Raw genomic sequence first — 16,819 nt, forward strand, 5'->3', positions numbered from 1 at the left:
GGCGGTCCATCCCATTGTTAGTAACTATCGCATTAACATCTAACGGGAGACATCAAGGGTCAATAACCTCGACCTCGTCACGCGTCTGTCTGCTTCTGTGCATGTCACTGTGATGTCCTGTTTTTGGGTTGTTATTTGCTTAAGCATCTGTCCTAGGTAATTTTGGATAAAACCAATCGCGTTTTGAGTTATGTTCAGTAGTTAGTAGCCAAAAGAAGTATAATATGGGGTTGAAATAATCATTAAGATGAGTTCTCTCGTAAATAGATATAAAAATAATGCTGAGGGCTCTTTGTATAGTGTGTACATACATACATACATACATGCTCACGTCTACATTCCTTGCGGAGTAGATAGAGCCAACAGTTTTAGACTGATAGGCCATGTTCAGCTGGTTTGTCTTTATGATAGAATTGAGATTAAAATAGTGACAGGTTGCTAGCCAATCGCCTAAAAGAAGTATCCTAAGTAAGCCTATCGCTTAGTCGCCTTTTACGATATCCATGGGAAAGCGATGGAGTGGTCTTATTTTTTTTTTTTATTGGTGCCGGGAACCACACGGCACATTTTTATAGTGCACTGCTATGAAATCTATCAATATTTCTTGTAGAATATTGGGCGTTCATGATTGTAATTACAGGATTTTAGTTCAAATGAAACTTACTTTTAACTGATGTTTATAATGCATTTCATCTCTTAGGGGCAGATAATCGTGTGATAAAAGCTCTTTAAAAACGATTTTAAAAACTCAGAAAGTTTTAGACGCATTGCAATGCATAGTAGAGGCTCTTTTTGGAGAGCGCTGCTGTGAGTCTATGACATTTTCTTGTAAAATACGGAGCTATCATATCCGTTAATATCAAATTCCTGTTTGAATAAAAAAAAAATTGTTTCAAAACTTTTTTGACAATATTAATTGCCAGGTGTTACTGTCTTATTCGTGGAAAGATATTGCAGTTTAGTGTGAAGGAGACGACAATAGATTTGCAAGCATATGTTGCTTGTTGTGTTTAGGTATCAGCGACTGAAATAACCTCAGCTCATCGCATTAGTGACGAAATGAGGTCCATCATTGTGTCATTCATTTAATTGTGTATTGTTTTCATTCAGTCTATTGCTATTTTATATTAGATTTCTTAAACTTTTGATTTTTGTACGTTTTAGTATTGTGGTATAGTATTTTTATCGTCTACTAGCGACTAGCATTTTTAGATATAAACCTTACTGAGGTAAGGTTTATATCTAAAAATGCTAATTTAAAGTAGTTTAGCTAAACCCTTTTTCCAACATGTCAAACATGTACAAAATCCGTCAGAGATTAACGCAGAGGTACAGACAGTGAAGAAAGGGGACTTAATAATATGTAGTGAAATTTTTCGTCAAGAAACAAATAGCAAAAACTGTTATGGTGTCCCCAGGAACAGACCAGAAGTCAAGTCAGTCAAGAATAGGTATTCCTAAAAATGAGGATGTGATAAAGTGAGGAGACACAAATTGGTCCAGTATAGTGAGGGAGTTTTTGTTGTTGTATCAAATTATTACATGGTAAAAAATCGTCAATGGATTATGAACTTTTAGGGTTAAAATAACACACAAATGTTTAATTTTTCCTGGGCGTAAAAACTAAAACAGTTTGATTTAACAATATTTTATTTAAACAAAGAAATTGAAACTTACTATAATTAGTATGGCTCATCGTTACACTCTGCATTTGTTATATGTTATGTGCCAAAATAAGTGAACTTAAGAATTATCCTTTCCACATTTCGTGTGTAGACTTGCGAGACATAGGGACATGCATGATCCAGACAGATTTAACTCATCATAAAACCACGGATATTAATAACGTAATACTTTCGCCTCACTCGGTAATTGGGCGATCATGTACCAAACATTGCAATATTATGTCACTGTTGTATAGAACACGCTAGTGTGGAGGTTTCGTTCAGAAATTGTAAATCAAATTTTACTTATTACTTTTTTCAGTACTAGCTTTTACCCGCAACTTTGCTCTTTAAATCTTATTCGAGTCTTATACACCAAAACAAAGAGTCTACGTTCACATAAAAATATGTATTTATTCCTTACGTAGTTATCAGAGCCAGAAGTCTCTATAAGACATTAAGGTCGACGGCTAAATGGCTGATCAACGAGCCAATATGTAAAATTCCAGTATTTTACGACTATATTGTTCGTAGATTAATCTGTCATTAGTCAGTCAATTGCCTTCATTGTAAATAGTTGTTATCTTTTTGAATTTTGGGTTTTTCTATACAAGTTGCATGTTTTGTTTATACACTTTTCCACAAGTCACCCCACAAATTGTCAGTATTTTACAGATAAAATAAAATCTCTTTGTCGTTACTTTTTCTACGAGTTGTTTTACTCATATATATATAGCTAAATGTTGTCCAAGGGCATGCTGCAAATAGTTTTGTTTATGATATTTTTAATTTATTTAGACGAGAGGAATGAAAGTTACAGATATGAATTTTGCTTGTCGCGTAAAATCAATGGCTTCTCGTATCTTAAAAAAAATGCGTCTTTCGGTGTTTGGAAGATGGTTTTAGATTAACCCATTGACGCTTTTCAAGATATAATTGTGGAAATTGCTTAAGTATATGAAATTGATAAAAAAAATAGGTTAAAAAAAATAATGCAATGCGAATGTTAAAGAAATAAACACGTACGTATTGAGAACCTCCTCATTTTTTGAAATTGGTTAAAATTAAATAAAAACGTTTCGAATACCTCCACACGGCTCCCACAAACACACAATAGTGCAATGTCCTCACACTAACATTGGCGGTAGTTGGAGCTGTCGCCCTCCCAGCCGGCCGCGCCCACTCCGAGACTCGCCCCGCGAAGGACCAACCCGGATAAAGCATCGCCACAGAACAGTTTCCTCTCCGCCATACCACGATCACTCAGCAACCTAACCGGACAGAGCTTGAGAAATCTCAGGCAGAAGCAAAGACAAGAAAACCAACCGCCTTTAGTCAGACAGAATTCAGACGAATCAAACAATAAGAGGAGACATAACAATACAGTGCCAATCGTGCCTACAACATGCTTAGACAACGTCACACCGCCACCGTTACCACCGAGATCTATAGAGCGGCCGCCGAAGAGAACTCCTCTAAGCCCGACAATGATTACACCAATAAACCCCCTAGCGTCGGGCTCACACAAACAGTACTACAAGAAACCGTTCCCAATGCACCAGTCTATGCCGCCCTATAAAGAGGACAACAAATTCAGAAGGTCGTCCCAGTCGTTAGACGGTGACCTCGACGGGCCCCAACCTAATTCGATTGCATTGCAAATGAATTACCCGCTGGTGAATCAGCCGCCTCCGCCTTTGCAGGTAACCATGTTTTGTTGGGATATTTCGACGTCTTCTGATTTTGAATTTTTAAAAAATTCTGGATGATTGTGAAACAAAAATTAAAGTCAAAACGGCTGTCTTTTTCACTCTTATAATGTTTAAAAGAGACATCGTAATAACTCAATTTAACAGTAAACAGGTGAAGGTTTTCTAACTGTTGTCTCACTGCGCTTAGAAAAATGTAACCTATAGATGTTTTTTTTTGGTGTTTATAAATTTCTTAGCTCTTTATTGCCTGAAGCTTGCGTCTGTTTGGTTTCCAACGAATTTTATGCACATCTTAAAAGTTTTATTTCTTAATCATCAAAATTTTGTTAATTTAGTCTCATTGAATTTAGAGTAAATAATTTTGTAAAATTGGTAAGGATATAGTATATTTTTTACAGCAAAAACAGATAGATATGTAAGTCTTACGCAAAATAGGTCACACTTGTACCATAAAATGCAGTTATTATATTGAAAGTTGACCTAAGTATATCTATATTATATGAAAATGGACCAATTAAATGCATTAACGTTTAACCTTTCAACTGTGACTAACAAGTGTTTGTCTTACGTTATGACTACGTGGGTATGACGAATGCTTAATAAATTACCCTGTCGACAAAATGTTAATGCTACCTTACTTTCGTATATTAAAATTTTAATATCCACATTCAGAATATCTACGTTGAAACGTGGAACGCACTTTTGTAATGCGATGGGACAAAGTTTAAAGTCGAAAATACTTGGTCGCATCGCATTTATAAGTGCTTTTAATGTACAGTCACCTGCAGATAAACTTGATTTACCTATTGGGTTTGTATGAAGACAAGACCATGTTCTTATGCAAGTGCCTATACATATAATAAACAGTACCTGGGTGCCCGAGCGGTGCTCAGTGGACATTTATAAAAATATTAACGTTGAAATTTGTGACAGACGGACAACAGGACAGGCGTGCCTGTGTTGCATGTGAGGAGTCGGTCCTCGCCGGAACAACTTGACCATGAGTTACCTAGACGTGAGTATTGTTTTGTTACTAGCTTTTGTCGGCGGTTCCATCCACGTTATATGAGAAATCATCTTATAAATGAAGAATTTCGTCGACTCGGAAGAAGTATGCTTTAAACATGGAAATAACATAAAGTTCTTTATGTCGAAGTTATTGATTTAAATAGCATAGTGTCACACTTTATTCTTATTTGACTGATGGTAATCAGGAATAGCCGGAAAAACCAGATACTTATGTCTCGCGTTGCGTCTCGGCTCAACATAAAATCTAGTTGATTCGCTCGCAGTGCAGTTAGAACTGAACCTAAAAAGCTATTACCTACCTATATTTTAGCACCAGTGGCTCCCCCGCCGCCCGACAAGGAGGCGTGGGAGCGCGGCACCCCGCCGCCGGGGACTCCGCCCCCGCCGTACGCACACAACACACAGGTAATACTCCCATCTTGACGTTAGTCCCGGTTGCATCCGTTTCTCTATATATTAGCATAAAATGTTTTGTCATAATTTTACATGGCATACCTTTGTTTAGCCTAATAATCGTTACGCATAATATTATTTGGCATAATTCTTTAGGCATATTTCTTAACCTAACTTAACCTAACCTGGGCAAAAAAAATTAGTCTAATCTAAAATTTATGTCTATTGAAATAGTATGCCAAAACTAATTATGCCAAAAAACTATTATGTCAAAAAATTGTATGCGTAACTCGTTATGCCAAACTAAAATAGGATAAAAAAAAATAATCGAATGAAAGAGATCCCGTCGTATCCTCACCATTCTGTGGAGAGGAGCCCGGGGTATATTTTTTACGTTGATCCTGGATTGGGTGAGTCAAGTTTTTATACGAAGGGACTTCTGTCCGATCTCCGCAACCTTTGCAAGGGAACCTAGCCTGTGAAAGCTGCACTAGGTGAATGTGCTCATTGCTTTAGTCGCCTTTTACGACATCCATGTGAAAGATATGGAGTGTTTCTATTTTAAAGTGCCTGGAACTACAAGGCACAAAATACATATACACATAAATTATGTCTTTCTTAATGTAAATAGCTTTATGTTACAAAACTCAAAGATCTAATTAAAAATGCCTATACCGTCTTTGAGTAAACTGTTCACCTTGGGTTGATAGAAGTTGATTGTTAGTAATAATTGAATGATTGATGATTGTTTACTAAAATACTGACTAAGACAAGCAAATTTACTAATTGTATGCTCTGTACACTGCCCCTTTATTCACAGATGTTGATTGGTACATACTCCCCTCTCTTTTAGTCGACTAAAAAGTAAAATAACAATAAAGTTGAAACATTTTATTATTTGTAGCCCTGCGCTGACCCCCAGAGAGCAATCATCTCCATGGAGGAAGACGATTCACCAGCTTCTGTAAGTACTTAGTCCAATTTGTTATATAATTTTATTTTATCATTCTGTCCTACCCCGCAAGGGATATAGACGTGACTACACACATGCATACATACATACAGTCACGTCGATATCCCCTGCGGGGTAAACAGAGCCAACAGTCTCGAAAAGACTGAAAGGCCACATTCAGCTGTATGGCTTTATGATGGAATTGAGATTCAAAAAGTGACAGGTTGCCAGCCTCTCGCCTACAAGTGAAATTTTAAGTTTATAAGCCTATCCCTTAGTCGCTTTTTACGACATTCATGGGTAAGATATGGAGTGGTTCTGTTTCCAAAGTGCCGGTATCCACACTGCACTTTAGAAGCCGTAAAAGTATTATATATGTATGTATGTAACTTAAAAACTTGAACTTCGTTTACAATGATTTAGTTTTACATTTATTTCAGGACAATTCGACGTACAGCGGCCTGTTTTCGAATCTTCGCTGCGTGCGAGAATCCAAAGCAAGGACGGCCGTGCTTCTCAACTGGTTATTAGGCGAAAGGAGGTACGGTTTTATTTCATTTCTTAAGTATATATGTACAATTAAAAATTTATTAATTATCATAAACGAAATTAAATGTATGAAATAATAAAATTTGTATCTTATATTTTTATAGTTAATAATTTTCTACATACATACATACTTAAACCACGCCTCTTTCTCGGAGGGGTAGGCAGAGACTACATCTTTCCAATTGTCACGATCTCTGCATACTTCCTTCGCTTCATCCACGTTTCGGGTACTCTTGACCTGACCCTTTACCAGGACGTCCTTAATTTGATCAAGATACGTTCGTCTAGGTCTTCCCACTCCGACCTTTCCCTCGACACTCTCAAAAAAATAAAATAAATAAAGCATGCGTTTAATTTGTTTCAGGAACGCTACAGCGAGTCTAGTGTTAGTGCTGACAGATGGGTACCGTAGTGCGAGCGGTGTGACAAACGCTACGTTGAGGCGATGGGCCTATGAGATACATTCCACCTTCCTTATGCCTAATGCGGTTAGTATTTATATATATTTATATAGGTATCTAAATTTTTTATGGCTTTATTGTTTGCTTATTTTTGTACTTAAATTAATACATTAATAGCTATTAATATATGTTAAGGATGAAACTATTCATTTCATGTGTCAATTTACATTGTATAGTCTCGCCTATATCCCTTGCGGGGGACAGAGACAACTGTCGTTAATAGACTGATAGGCCACGTTCAGCTGTGTGGTTTAAATTATAAAATTGACATTTATTTATCATTATTACAAAGTCCCATGTTTAGTTTTAATTTTATGATATTCTCTGACATTAAGGTTGCAAGGAATGCTGACAAGACTGATTAAATCACAAGTTCTATATAACTTAAATAGCGACCAAGCGATAGGCTTATATACATGGGATTCCTCTTTTTTGCGATGGGCTAGCAACCTGTCACTATTTAAATCTCAATCAAATTTTGATGACTGTTGGCTTTGTCTACCCCGCGGGGGATATAGACGTGTTTATGTTATGTTATGTTTATGTGCCATATAACTTTGCTCAAATTGATAAAATTTGATGTAGAAAATAAATACTTTATAATCTTTTAACAAAAGATCTAAAAATTATATCCTTTTTTGAAAATACACAAATTTTCTATACTTTTTTCCAGGTTTTACAACTAAATGGAGTAGACGAGAATATGGCGAACGAAATAGAACATGTTTTAGTGAATGGTGAGTCGAATGAATACCTATAACAAAATTTATATGAAAAAAAAATCCTACTAATATTATAAATGCGAAAGTTTGTGAGTATGTCAGCATTGATGTTTGTTACTCTTTCACGCAAAAACTACTGAACCGATTACGATGAAATTTGGTAGGTAGCTGAAGACCCAGAATAAAATATAGGCTACTTTTTATCCTGGAGTTCCCGCGGAATTGATAGTGTGTCTATGCGGATGAAGTCACGGGCTGCCTCCAGTATACAAATAAAAATGTTGTTTTTTCTCACAATTTTTTTTTACTATTTCAGAACATGACAAAGACGAACTCCTGCGCAACGTTTTCAGAAAAGCGCGCCAGAAAGCGAAAGAAGAAATGAGTAGACAACTCAGTGAATTTCAGGTCAAGAGGCAGGTCGGGCTGGGAATGCTGTACGGGCCGGAAGATTCTGTTCTGGAGAGATGTGATGTTGATAAGGCTCAGGTACGCACTTTTATCATACATATATACATATAGTCACGCAAATGTGTGGAGTGAAAGAGGATGTGATGACCAAAATTGAAAAGAGTATGTTGAGATGGTTTGGACATGTCGAGAGAATGGATGAGGACAGACTTATGCAGTAAGTGGAATTCCATAGTCTCTGCCTACCCCAATGGGAAACAGGCGTGATGGTGTTTATGTATTAAAGAGACTGATGGGCCACGTTTAGCAGTTTGGCATTATGATAAAATTGAGAGATTGAGGGATGAGATTAAAATAGTGACAGGTTACTAGCCAATAGAATCCCAAGTTTATAAGCATACGCTTATAAATTTGGGATATGATAGTCCTAAACCATACAGCTGAACGTGGCCTGTCAGTATTTTCCAAGAGTATTGTCTCTGTGTACCTCGCAAGGGATATTTACGTTATGTATGTGTATGTACATACATACATAAAATCCACTTGCCACGATCTCTTATACTTCCTTCGCTAAGCTTTCGGGTACTCTTGACCTGACCCTTTGTCCTCCTTAATTTGATCAAGATACGTTCGTCTAGGTCTTCCCACTCCGACCTTTCCCTCCACACTCCCCTTGTATATCTGCTCAGTCAACCTGCATGTGTGTATGTAAGCACACTATATATCCATGACGATCGCAGGAGGTGGTGGTGGTGGAGCGGCTGCTGTGCCAGCGCCTGAGCAGCCTGTGCGCGGGCGCGGCGCCGGGAGACGCGCACGCGCACGCCGCGCTGCTGGCCGCGCTCGTGGCCGCCGCGCTCTGCCTGCAGTGCCGGTCAGACACACATACACACACACATACATAAGATAAGATTAGACATTACCGGCCGGTAAGATTTTTTAAAATCATTGGCATGGATTATAATCACAACTTTTTCTGTTACGGGGCAAGTTGAGCCAACAGTCTCGATAAGACCGTGAAAAATGAAAATGCCAAGTGAAAAATGACCAAATGAAAGTGCCAGTCATATTTATCTAATGATGAGTAGAACTTAGAATTAAAAGTCCGGAGATCAGTTATGGGTTTATTGGTTATAGAAATTATAATATAAATGTGCATTTAAATGAAACTGATGTAGACTCCGTGAAGCTTAAGGGTGGAATGACGGCCGATGACAGCAATCTTCGGAGTTCCCTTCGACCGCGTCATTGCTCTTGAACATCATCAGGCGTTTGGCCTGAATATCTTACCGGCCTTCTTGAAAGAAATATAAATAAATGTATACGGAATAACTCACAAAGATTGCTATACGCCTAAAATAAGTTCGAAACTTGTGTTATTAACTGGCATGAAACACAATTCGATACAAACTTATTATTAATTCAAGCGAAATAGATCAACAACAAACATTTTTTCCTGACAATTTTAACACTTTAGATTGCCATGCAAGAAATTAAAAAAATATCATAGAACGATTTAGGTACCCCCATGGAAATCAATTTTTTGTCGTTGAAGTAGGTAAGAGACACATCTTTATCCTTGCATACTTTTTATGCTTTAATCACATTCATTTGAGAAGTCTTTTCAATTTTACCCTAAAAAGTTTAATGTTCCATTTTCAGTCTTTTGTAAATTGAAAAGCATTTATTTTTCACACTTGAATTTTCCTGTTTGTCACCAATTTGAAAGTTTTATACATTATTTCGGAATATCTTCTTTACATTATATTCAAAAATCTTTATTGATAAATTTAAAATCAGATAAGTGATTATTGTAAAAATTTACAAACAAATACACAATCGCTTCAAGTACAGAACCTCCTTTTTAGCAATCGGTTAATGAGTACACATTCAGATGACGTCATTAAGGATACAATGTTGATATAATTTGTCACACTTTCCTGTTTTGATAGTACTCGTTGAAACTAAACGTGGTTTACGAAGTTCCTCTTATTTGTTCGTTATGATTTAGTGTAGTACTTGGATATTTTAACTCGTGCCTGTAATCTTATTTGAAAAAATATTTATAATAACGCTATTGTTTTTTTGAATTAAATTTCATTTCGTTTTCATTAAGTTTGTATCTCATAACACAAGTTTCGAATTTATTTTGAGGCTCAATCTGTGTAATTTATTCCTATATATTTTTGTACAGATTACCAAGATAGATTTAATAGTAGTGTAATTTATTCTATTTGTATTCATAATGGGGTTAACTCAATCAGTGTAAATTAGTTCCGTAATTAGGTATTTTATTAAAATTATCAAGAATTATTAGGATAGTATTACTTATTTGTGAACTGAACACATGAAAGTAAAGTGTTAAAAATGGTGAATTTAGTGGTTATTTCTGAGGAGGAAGCAAGGGAAGTGAGGTTGAAATGGTGGCAGACGCCCAGGAAGGCTAAACAGACGAAGCAAGCCAAGTAAGCGACTTCGACATGATGGTTTTGTATAGCGAGATATACTTTGAGAATAGCTTAAGCTTAAGCTAGCGCAAATTTGTGAGGAGCTTCTATGCCACATAAATGGGATCAAGGTTGGATAAAATACTCTGTGTATACATGTGTATGTAATACTCTGTGTGTGTATCTTGTGGCTTATTGTGTGACGTTAGGTAAAACGTCGCAGGTAAACGTGATGAGAGATAATTTTAAAATCCATAGAATAATGACAATTTGTTAGGACTAGGGGAGACGTCACAGCTGCTGACAAGGGCATGGGTTTGAATCCTGACCAGGCAAAGATTTCTATAGATCATTGCCTGTAGAGGAGACGGATCAAGAACCGACGCATGGCAAAAGGATTTGAAACTAAAACATGGGAACATTTAACAGATTTTGATAAAGAAAAAGTATCTGTCTTCATCATCGCAGTATAATTTTAGTTTGAGCTGCAACAATTTTCTAGTCTAGTGGTCTAGTCATGTATGGTAATAAGTTTACCATACTAATAATGAGTGGAGCACATAATCAAAATAGTTATGGTTGATACCCAGGGCGGCGGCGGTGGCGGCGGCTGTGGGCAATTCCCGTGCTTCGTTTTTACAACGCGACAAGTTGTACAAGCAGAAGGTGAAACAGCTCGCGAAACAACATCCGCAACCGGTGAGTCTATATATTTAGCTAGAATTTTATTAATCCCCGATGCAAAAAGAGGGGTAATATAAATTTGACATGTGACTGTATGTGCCATTGTAGTTCCTTAACGGATAAACTGATTTTGTTTGAAATTATATATGTAGATGTTATCAAAATATTTTTATGCACACATTTTTATAATGTACAGTCGATAAGAGAGATGACACCCGATCCAGTTGTTCCATATATGGTGTGCGCCATATAGGTATGGATTAACTAAATATGGATACGTTACAAGACATTATTTGTTTTAAATCGGCATTTACGACAAATCTTGTGGAATTTCTTAAGAACTGAAATTGATTTCTGAAACTAATTTCTAAAAGAAGCATTTATTTTTATCGCCAAACTGTGTCTAACCGTTTTATGTGTGTATGTGTCTAACTGTTGTAGATTCTATGGAACATATTTTCCAATCTGTCAAATCGTTGTTCCAGTTCATAGTTAGAGGGCACCACCTGCAACTGCAGGCGTTGACGTCGGTGGGCCACTGCCACCACTGCGACAACGCCATCTGGGGGCTCGCGCCGCAAGCTTACGTCTGCACGTGTGAGTACTGCTTTATAGTTTACTATCATTATATTGACCTGTTTGCATGTTCTCTGAGCGAATTCATAACAACAGCGCTATATATTGTATGCTACAGTAATAATAATAATTAAAATGTATTGCTTCTCTATCGCATTGGTGCAAACTGTAAAGATAGAATTAAGCTTCTGAAATAAATAAATATTTTTTTTATTTTATTGTATGAAATTTGGCATTCTCTACCAACCAACCAGCTGACCAAACAGAAAAACTTTAAGTTGTTGGTGCGATAAAGTGCACATGCGCACTGAAACATACATACATTAAAAAAAAAATGCAGAAATACATACAAGATTCATAAAATACATTATAAATACATATACATACATAAAATATCAAATTAGGATACTATTGTATAGATCAGAGACTTAATTATAGGTTACCGATCATAGTGAGACGGGACAATAACACTCAACAGCCTACGTTAAGCCAAAGACATTTGAGCATGACCTTTTCTATTCCTGTCACTATATCTTCTTTGACATTACAATTTCTCATATCACGATGTTCCTTATTCTGTCACTCAATTTCGATCATACTACAATAATGTTTTTTTTACCGTGTTTATTCATGACTTCCTGTGATTCGGGTGTAGCAAATTGCACTCTATTAGGTAGTTTCAGAACCAACAGCTATGAGACATTTGAGCTTGTGAGAATAAAATGTTAGCAGTAAAGTAAAAAGTGAAATACTTTCAGCAAACTAAGTGAATTACATCATATCGCCGGCAAATATCAAGACTTATATAATAATAAAAAATGAAGGTCTATTTATTATATGTAGCATAATGTCTCACCTCATGACTTATTACGGTCATTTTAATTTTTTTTCATACAATCAATTTCGATAAAATCCCTTCCTTATCTCATAACTACGTGTTAACATAAAGCTTATGTCCAAATTTCAAGTTTGTAGCTTTAAGTTCAGCGTTGAAAAGTAAGTCACCCACGTTCCTTTATACAATAGATGCAAAATACTGTTCTTGTCAACAGATTGCAAATTGCGTGTTCACCGCGCGTGCGCCAAGCAAGTGGAGGAGGGCTGCTGTCTGGACACGGAGCACCACAACAACAGGATCTCGCGGTTCATGGAGAGGATACACAGCAACCAGCCCAACTGTGAGCGTGTACATACAACTAGCGTTGAAAATTCCGAAAGGAACAAATTGTTTTTTACGGTGAAAGAAACGTTTTCTCGATTTTTACCGTTTTATTGGTTTGTTACATTGCAATATATCAGAATAAAACCTTGGGGAAAAACGGTTTTATTGAGATTTTCGTCGTTTTTTTCGAAAAATAAAAAAAAACTATTGGAAAAAAACACGTTTAGTTACCAATTTAAAAAAAAAAAATTTTTTTTTAGAACAATGATGCATATTGTAAGGAAATCAATACTTTTCCTATCGTATTTTTCCGTTTTATTAATAAAAAACATGAAATATTTCATTCTTATTTTTCTTGAAATTTTCGTAAAAAACTTGTATAAATACGAGGGAATTTGAAAAAAACAGAAAATGCATTTCTCGCTTTTTTCAACCCTATACATAACTAGCTGTGACCCGCGGCTCTGTTCGCACGAAATTAATCAGCACTTCAAATTATATGCAATGTTTCATGGAGTTTTGGTCTTTGGTTTTGACGTGAAGGACGGACAAACGGATAATCTTAGCTACTTACCAGTCTGGGAACGAGGCGGGATTTAATGTAAGTCGCGTTATCTATGTTAACCAATTGTCTTATACGCACGCCTTATATCTTCTTATATGAAAACTAGAAGATGACCACGGCTCTGTAAAACGAAAAATCCAATTGATTCTCGATTCTCAATGCATGTAACATCTTCGTCTTCATCGTCACTTACCATCAGGTGAGATGGAAGATAAATGCCTAATCCAATATTGTATATAAAATAACACTTTCTTAAAAGAAAACACCCTAAAATAACGAATGAAAGTGATTTTTAACTATAAATTTATGTTTTAAAATGTAATTTCCTTTGCAGGTCAAGATGCAAGTGACAAGAAATCAAGGAAAGCGTCTGCTAACTCCCACTTTCTCAACAGTAAGTAAATGCTACATTTTAGAGGTTAATACCTAAAAAATAAAATCGGGACCCTATTACTAGGCTCTCCGCTGTCTGTCACCACGCTGTATCTCATAAACCGTGACAGCTAGAAAGCTGAAATTTCCACAAATTATGTATTTCCCGTGATGGTACGGAACCCTGCCTGCCCAAGTCCGACAGGTATTTATAAAATTTTGTCGTTGCTGATGATTTGTTACTTCCAAATAGGGATTGAACCCGGAATCTTGTGACTCTGTGGTTTACCTCTGCGCTGCGACGTTCGGAAACTTTATATTTTCTTTTCTCTTTTCTCTCAGTGGAACGGAGCTTTCGCAAAATGGAAGACGAGCCGCTTTGGGATCAGACTCTCACGCCCACATCTGTGCCAGGTAAGTGATTAAGAAAAAAATATTATACTTATTCGTAGACTTCGCTATTTTATCGTCTTTTTTTTTGCTTATTTACCTTTTCTTGAAAGACTTGACGAATTTCGCCCTTTCGCGCCTAAGGAGTATGAAATCAAGTCCATTTTCCAGCTTTCCAGCAGCAGATTCCATCTTAAGATAATTGGAACATAACTTGAACCAAGATCTGCGAAGATAGAATTAAAAATTTTACACGTACATGTACTGCGCAAGAATGTCATTGTCGTATTATGTCAATAACTTTTGTGCAAAGAGAACCGTCTCTAATCGATATCTTGCTTTTTGAAGTCGGTAAAATTTCTAAACCCTTCTAAATGTAACAAACACTTTCCGGAAAACCGGTTCAGCGAAATGCGAGATAATCGCTGACAAACATACATGCATACAAACATGCAAACACGCAGGCTCGCACACACATACAGGTCAAACTGAGAATCACCTTTTTTGAATGCGGTTAAAGAAGTTGTACAAAACATGATTACATTTTAATGGGATAATTACTTGAAAATTATAAATCAGTTTGTTAATTCTTTCGATTAATTTCCGCGTTTGGATAGGTAATTGAGGAAAATGAACGGAAATTCATCGTGAAAAAAAACTACAAGATGTGCAAAAATAGAAAAGTTACCGCGCATATATGACAATAGACTTCTTTCTAAACAGTACAATACAAGATTGCATTCAGCCGTGTTGATATTAGAACAATAACGGCGAAGTCACTTCACGTCCGACCAGAGGCGTCCTAACCTATATAGCTGACTGCAACACAGATATAGTGGTGACTAGAAGCGCCAGAAGAAAAAGCTCGCATGCTGATCTTGTAGCGAAGAAAAAACATAGTGTGTGCCAGCGCATTTGTTCTTCCAGTCTTGATTGTAAAAGTCTGTTAAGGGAAAGGCTAATAAACTTGAGATTCTTATAGGTGATGGGCTAGCAACCTGTCACTATTTGGATCTCAATCCCATCATTAAGCCATACAGATGAACGTCGCCTTTCAGTCTTTTCAAGACGGCTTAGTGAATTAGAAGCGCAAAAGGACTACAGGCCTCGAAGTTTAGTGGCGGAGGATGCAACTAGGAATACGCAAAGAAGAATAGCGAAATAGGAGATTTTGAATTGCTTAATGTGAATGCGAGGTTTCGTTGTTTAATTTTTGTTTAAAAAATTTGTTTGTTTGTTTTTGTCTCTTTATCGTTATCTTCTTAACCAATCTTCTTGAAATTTTGCGTATATTAAATTAAGAATCTGAAGGAGGACATAGGGTATTTTTCAACCCGAAAAAAACTATAGTTATCGTGGGATTTGCGAAAAAACCTAATTTCGCTAATTCGCGCGGGCGAAGCTGTGTGTAAAAGATAGCTCTTTATATTTTTATTTTATTTTTAACAGTTTTTTTACCGTATCTAGTCCTATTCTATATCTACGGCCGGTTTTCTCGGCATTGTGCATCTACAATATGTGTAGGGATCAAGTTATAATGGCCGCTGCATTAGTTGATAGGCGATATAAATAGGTTTTTAATTGCTTTTAGCCAATGCAACGCGGACTAAATCGCGCGTTATGGGTTATCGGAAGTTTGATATTTATATAGGTTAATAGATCTCGCCCGGGGCTAGGCTTTAGTGCGAATATTCAGAAGTTAAAATCGATAAGTACGTATTTTATTTTATTCGTAACAAGCAATATAATTATACTCTTGTTAATAATGATGATGTTTTGGAGATTTTGAATTCTCAGAATTGTTTTAAAGCTTCTTCTGCTGTAGTCTGCAAAGCTCATGCTTCAGCTTAAGAATTTATGTGATCTTGATAATTTATTAAAAAATCACAAATTTAAAAAAGAAATTGCAGCTTTCCACACCATATGCTGTGAAAATTTTTGGTAAAGATTTAATTGTCAGTTGCTTAAATATCACACCCCTTTTTGATGAACGGAGTTGTCTGCTACTTAATGATCGTAAAAATAGTGTTGGAGATATCGAGATGATTATGTCCTTCTGTAAAAGTATATAAAAAACCATTGTCATTGAAACAGTTATATAAGGCGTTACAAAACAAAAACAATTGACTTTGGCATTACGTATATTGATATAATTATATCCGATACTGCGCATAAGAATAAAAATAGGAATGTCATCATATCACGATTCAGATATCCATCACAACAATTACAGAATAATCGGAACTCCCTGCGGCGTCCAACCGATCTAAACATCCCCCGGTGAGAATAACGTTAGTACAAATGTGGCACTTTGTCATTTGTAACTTGAACTAGCAGTCGGCAAGCGAGGAAGGCTACTGAGTTTGGTCAATGAACAAAAATTTTAGTACGAATTAATTTAAATACGATGCAAATTACATTTTTCGCCTTTCAACAATGGCACTTAAAACACTTGTAATTTGTAACTTGAATCACGTCACACAACTATGACTTATGTAATACTTGATAAACACAAACAAACCGTTACATTTCATTACATGCAAAGTCAAGTCCGAAATGCGTGTCAATCAACATAGCATGTCAATAATTTCCGTCTTCTCAGTTTTACTTTCTGTCACTTTTTTTTTCTGATTCCGGTCTTGTCTGATTTTCGCCAATTTACTTAGGTGAAACTTCCGTACATACTTTATTTTTACTAGCGAGCTTTTCAGCGCTTGAAAGTTCCAAGTT

At 36.3% G+C, this 16,819-nt stretch overlaps 1 protein-coding gene across 1 annotated transcript in view; it reads left to right on the forward strand.

Moving 5' to 3' along the window:
• The window catches only part of LOC106130397 (uncharacterized), a 143,829-nt gene that overhangs the window by 4,231 nt on the left and 122,779 nt on the right, over positions 1-16,819 (forward strand). Inside the window, exons 6-19 of the mRNA XM_060951940.1 lie at positions 2,813-3,367; positions 4,310-4,391; positions 4,716-4,810; positions 5,703-5,762; positions 6,191-6,291; positions 6,664-6,787; positions 7,434-7,497; positions 7,799-7,971; positions 8,634-8,767; positions 10,931-11,039; positions 11,510-11,621; positions 12,653-12,778; positions 13,662-13,721; positions 14,042-14,113. Coding sequence (XP_060807923.1) covers positions 2,813-3,367; positions 4,310-4,391; positions 4,716-4,810; positions 5,703-5,762; positions 6,191-6,291; positions 6,664-6,787; positions 7,434-7,497; positions 7,799-7,971; positions 8,634-8,767; positions 10,931-11,039; positions 11,510-11,621; positions 12,653-12,778; positions 13,662-13,721; positions 14,042-14,113 — 1,867 coding nt within the window. The remainder of the gene's footprint in view (positions 1-2,812; positions 3,368-4,309; positions 4,392-4,715; positions 4,811-5,702; positions 5,763-6,190; positions 6,292-6,663; positions 6,788-7,433; positions 7,498-7,798; positions 7,972-8,633; positions 8,768-10,930; positions 11,040-11,509; positions 11,622-12,652; positions 12,779-13,661; positions 13,722-14,041; positions 14,114-16,819) is intronic.

This window comes from Amyelois transitella, chromosome 27 (assembly GCF_032362555.1).
Source record: "Amyelois transitella isolate CPQ chromosome 27, ilAmyTran1.1, whole genome shotgun sequence".
NCBI classification, from domain to species: Eukaryota; Metazoa; Arthropoda; class Insecta; order Lepidoptera; family Pyralidae; genus Amyelois; species Amyelois transitella.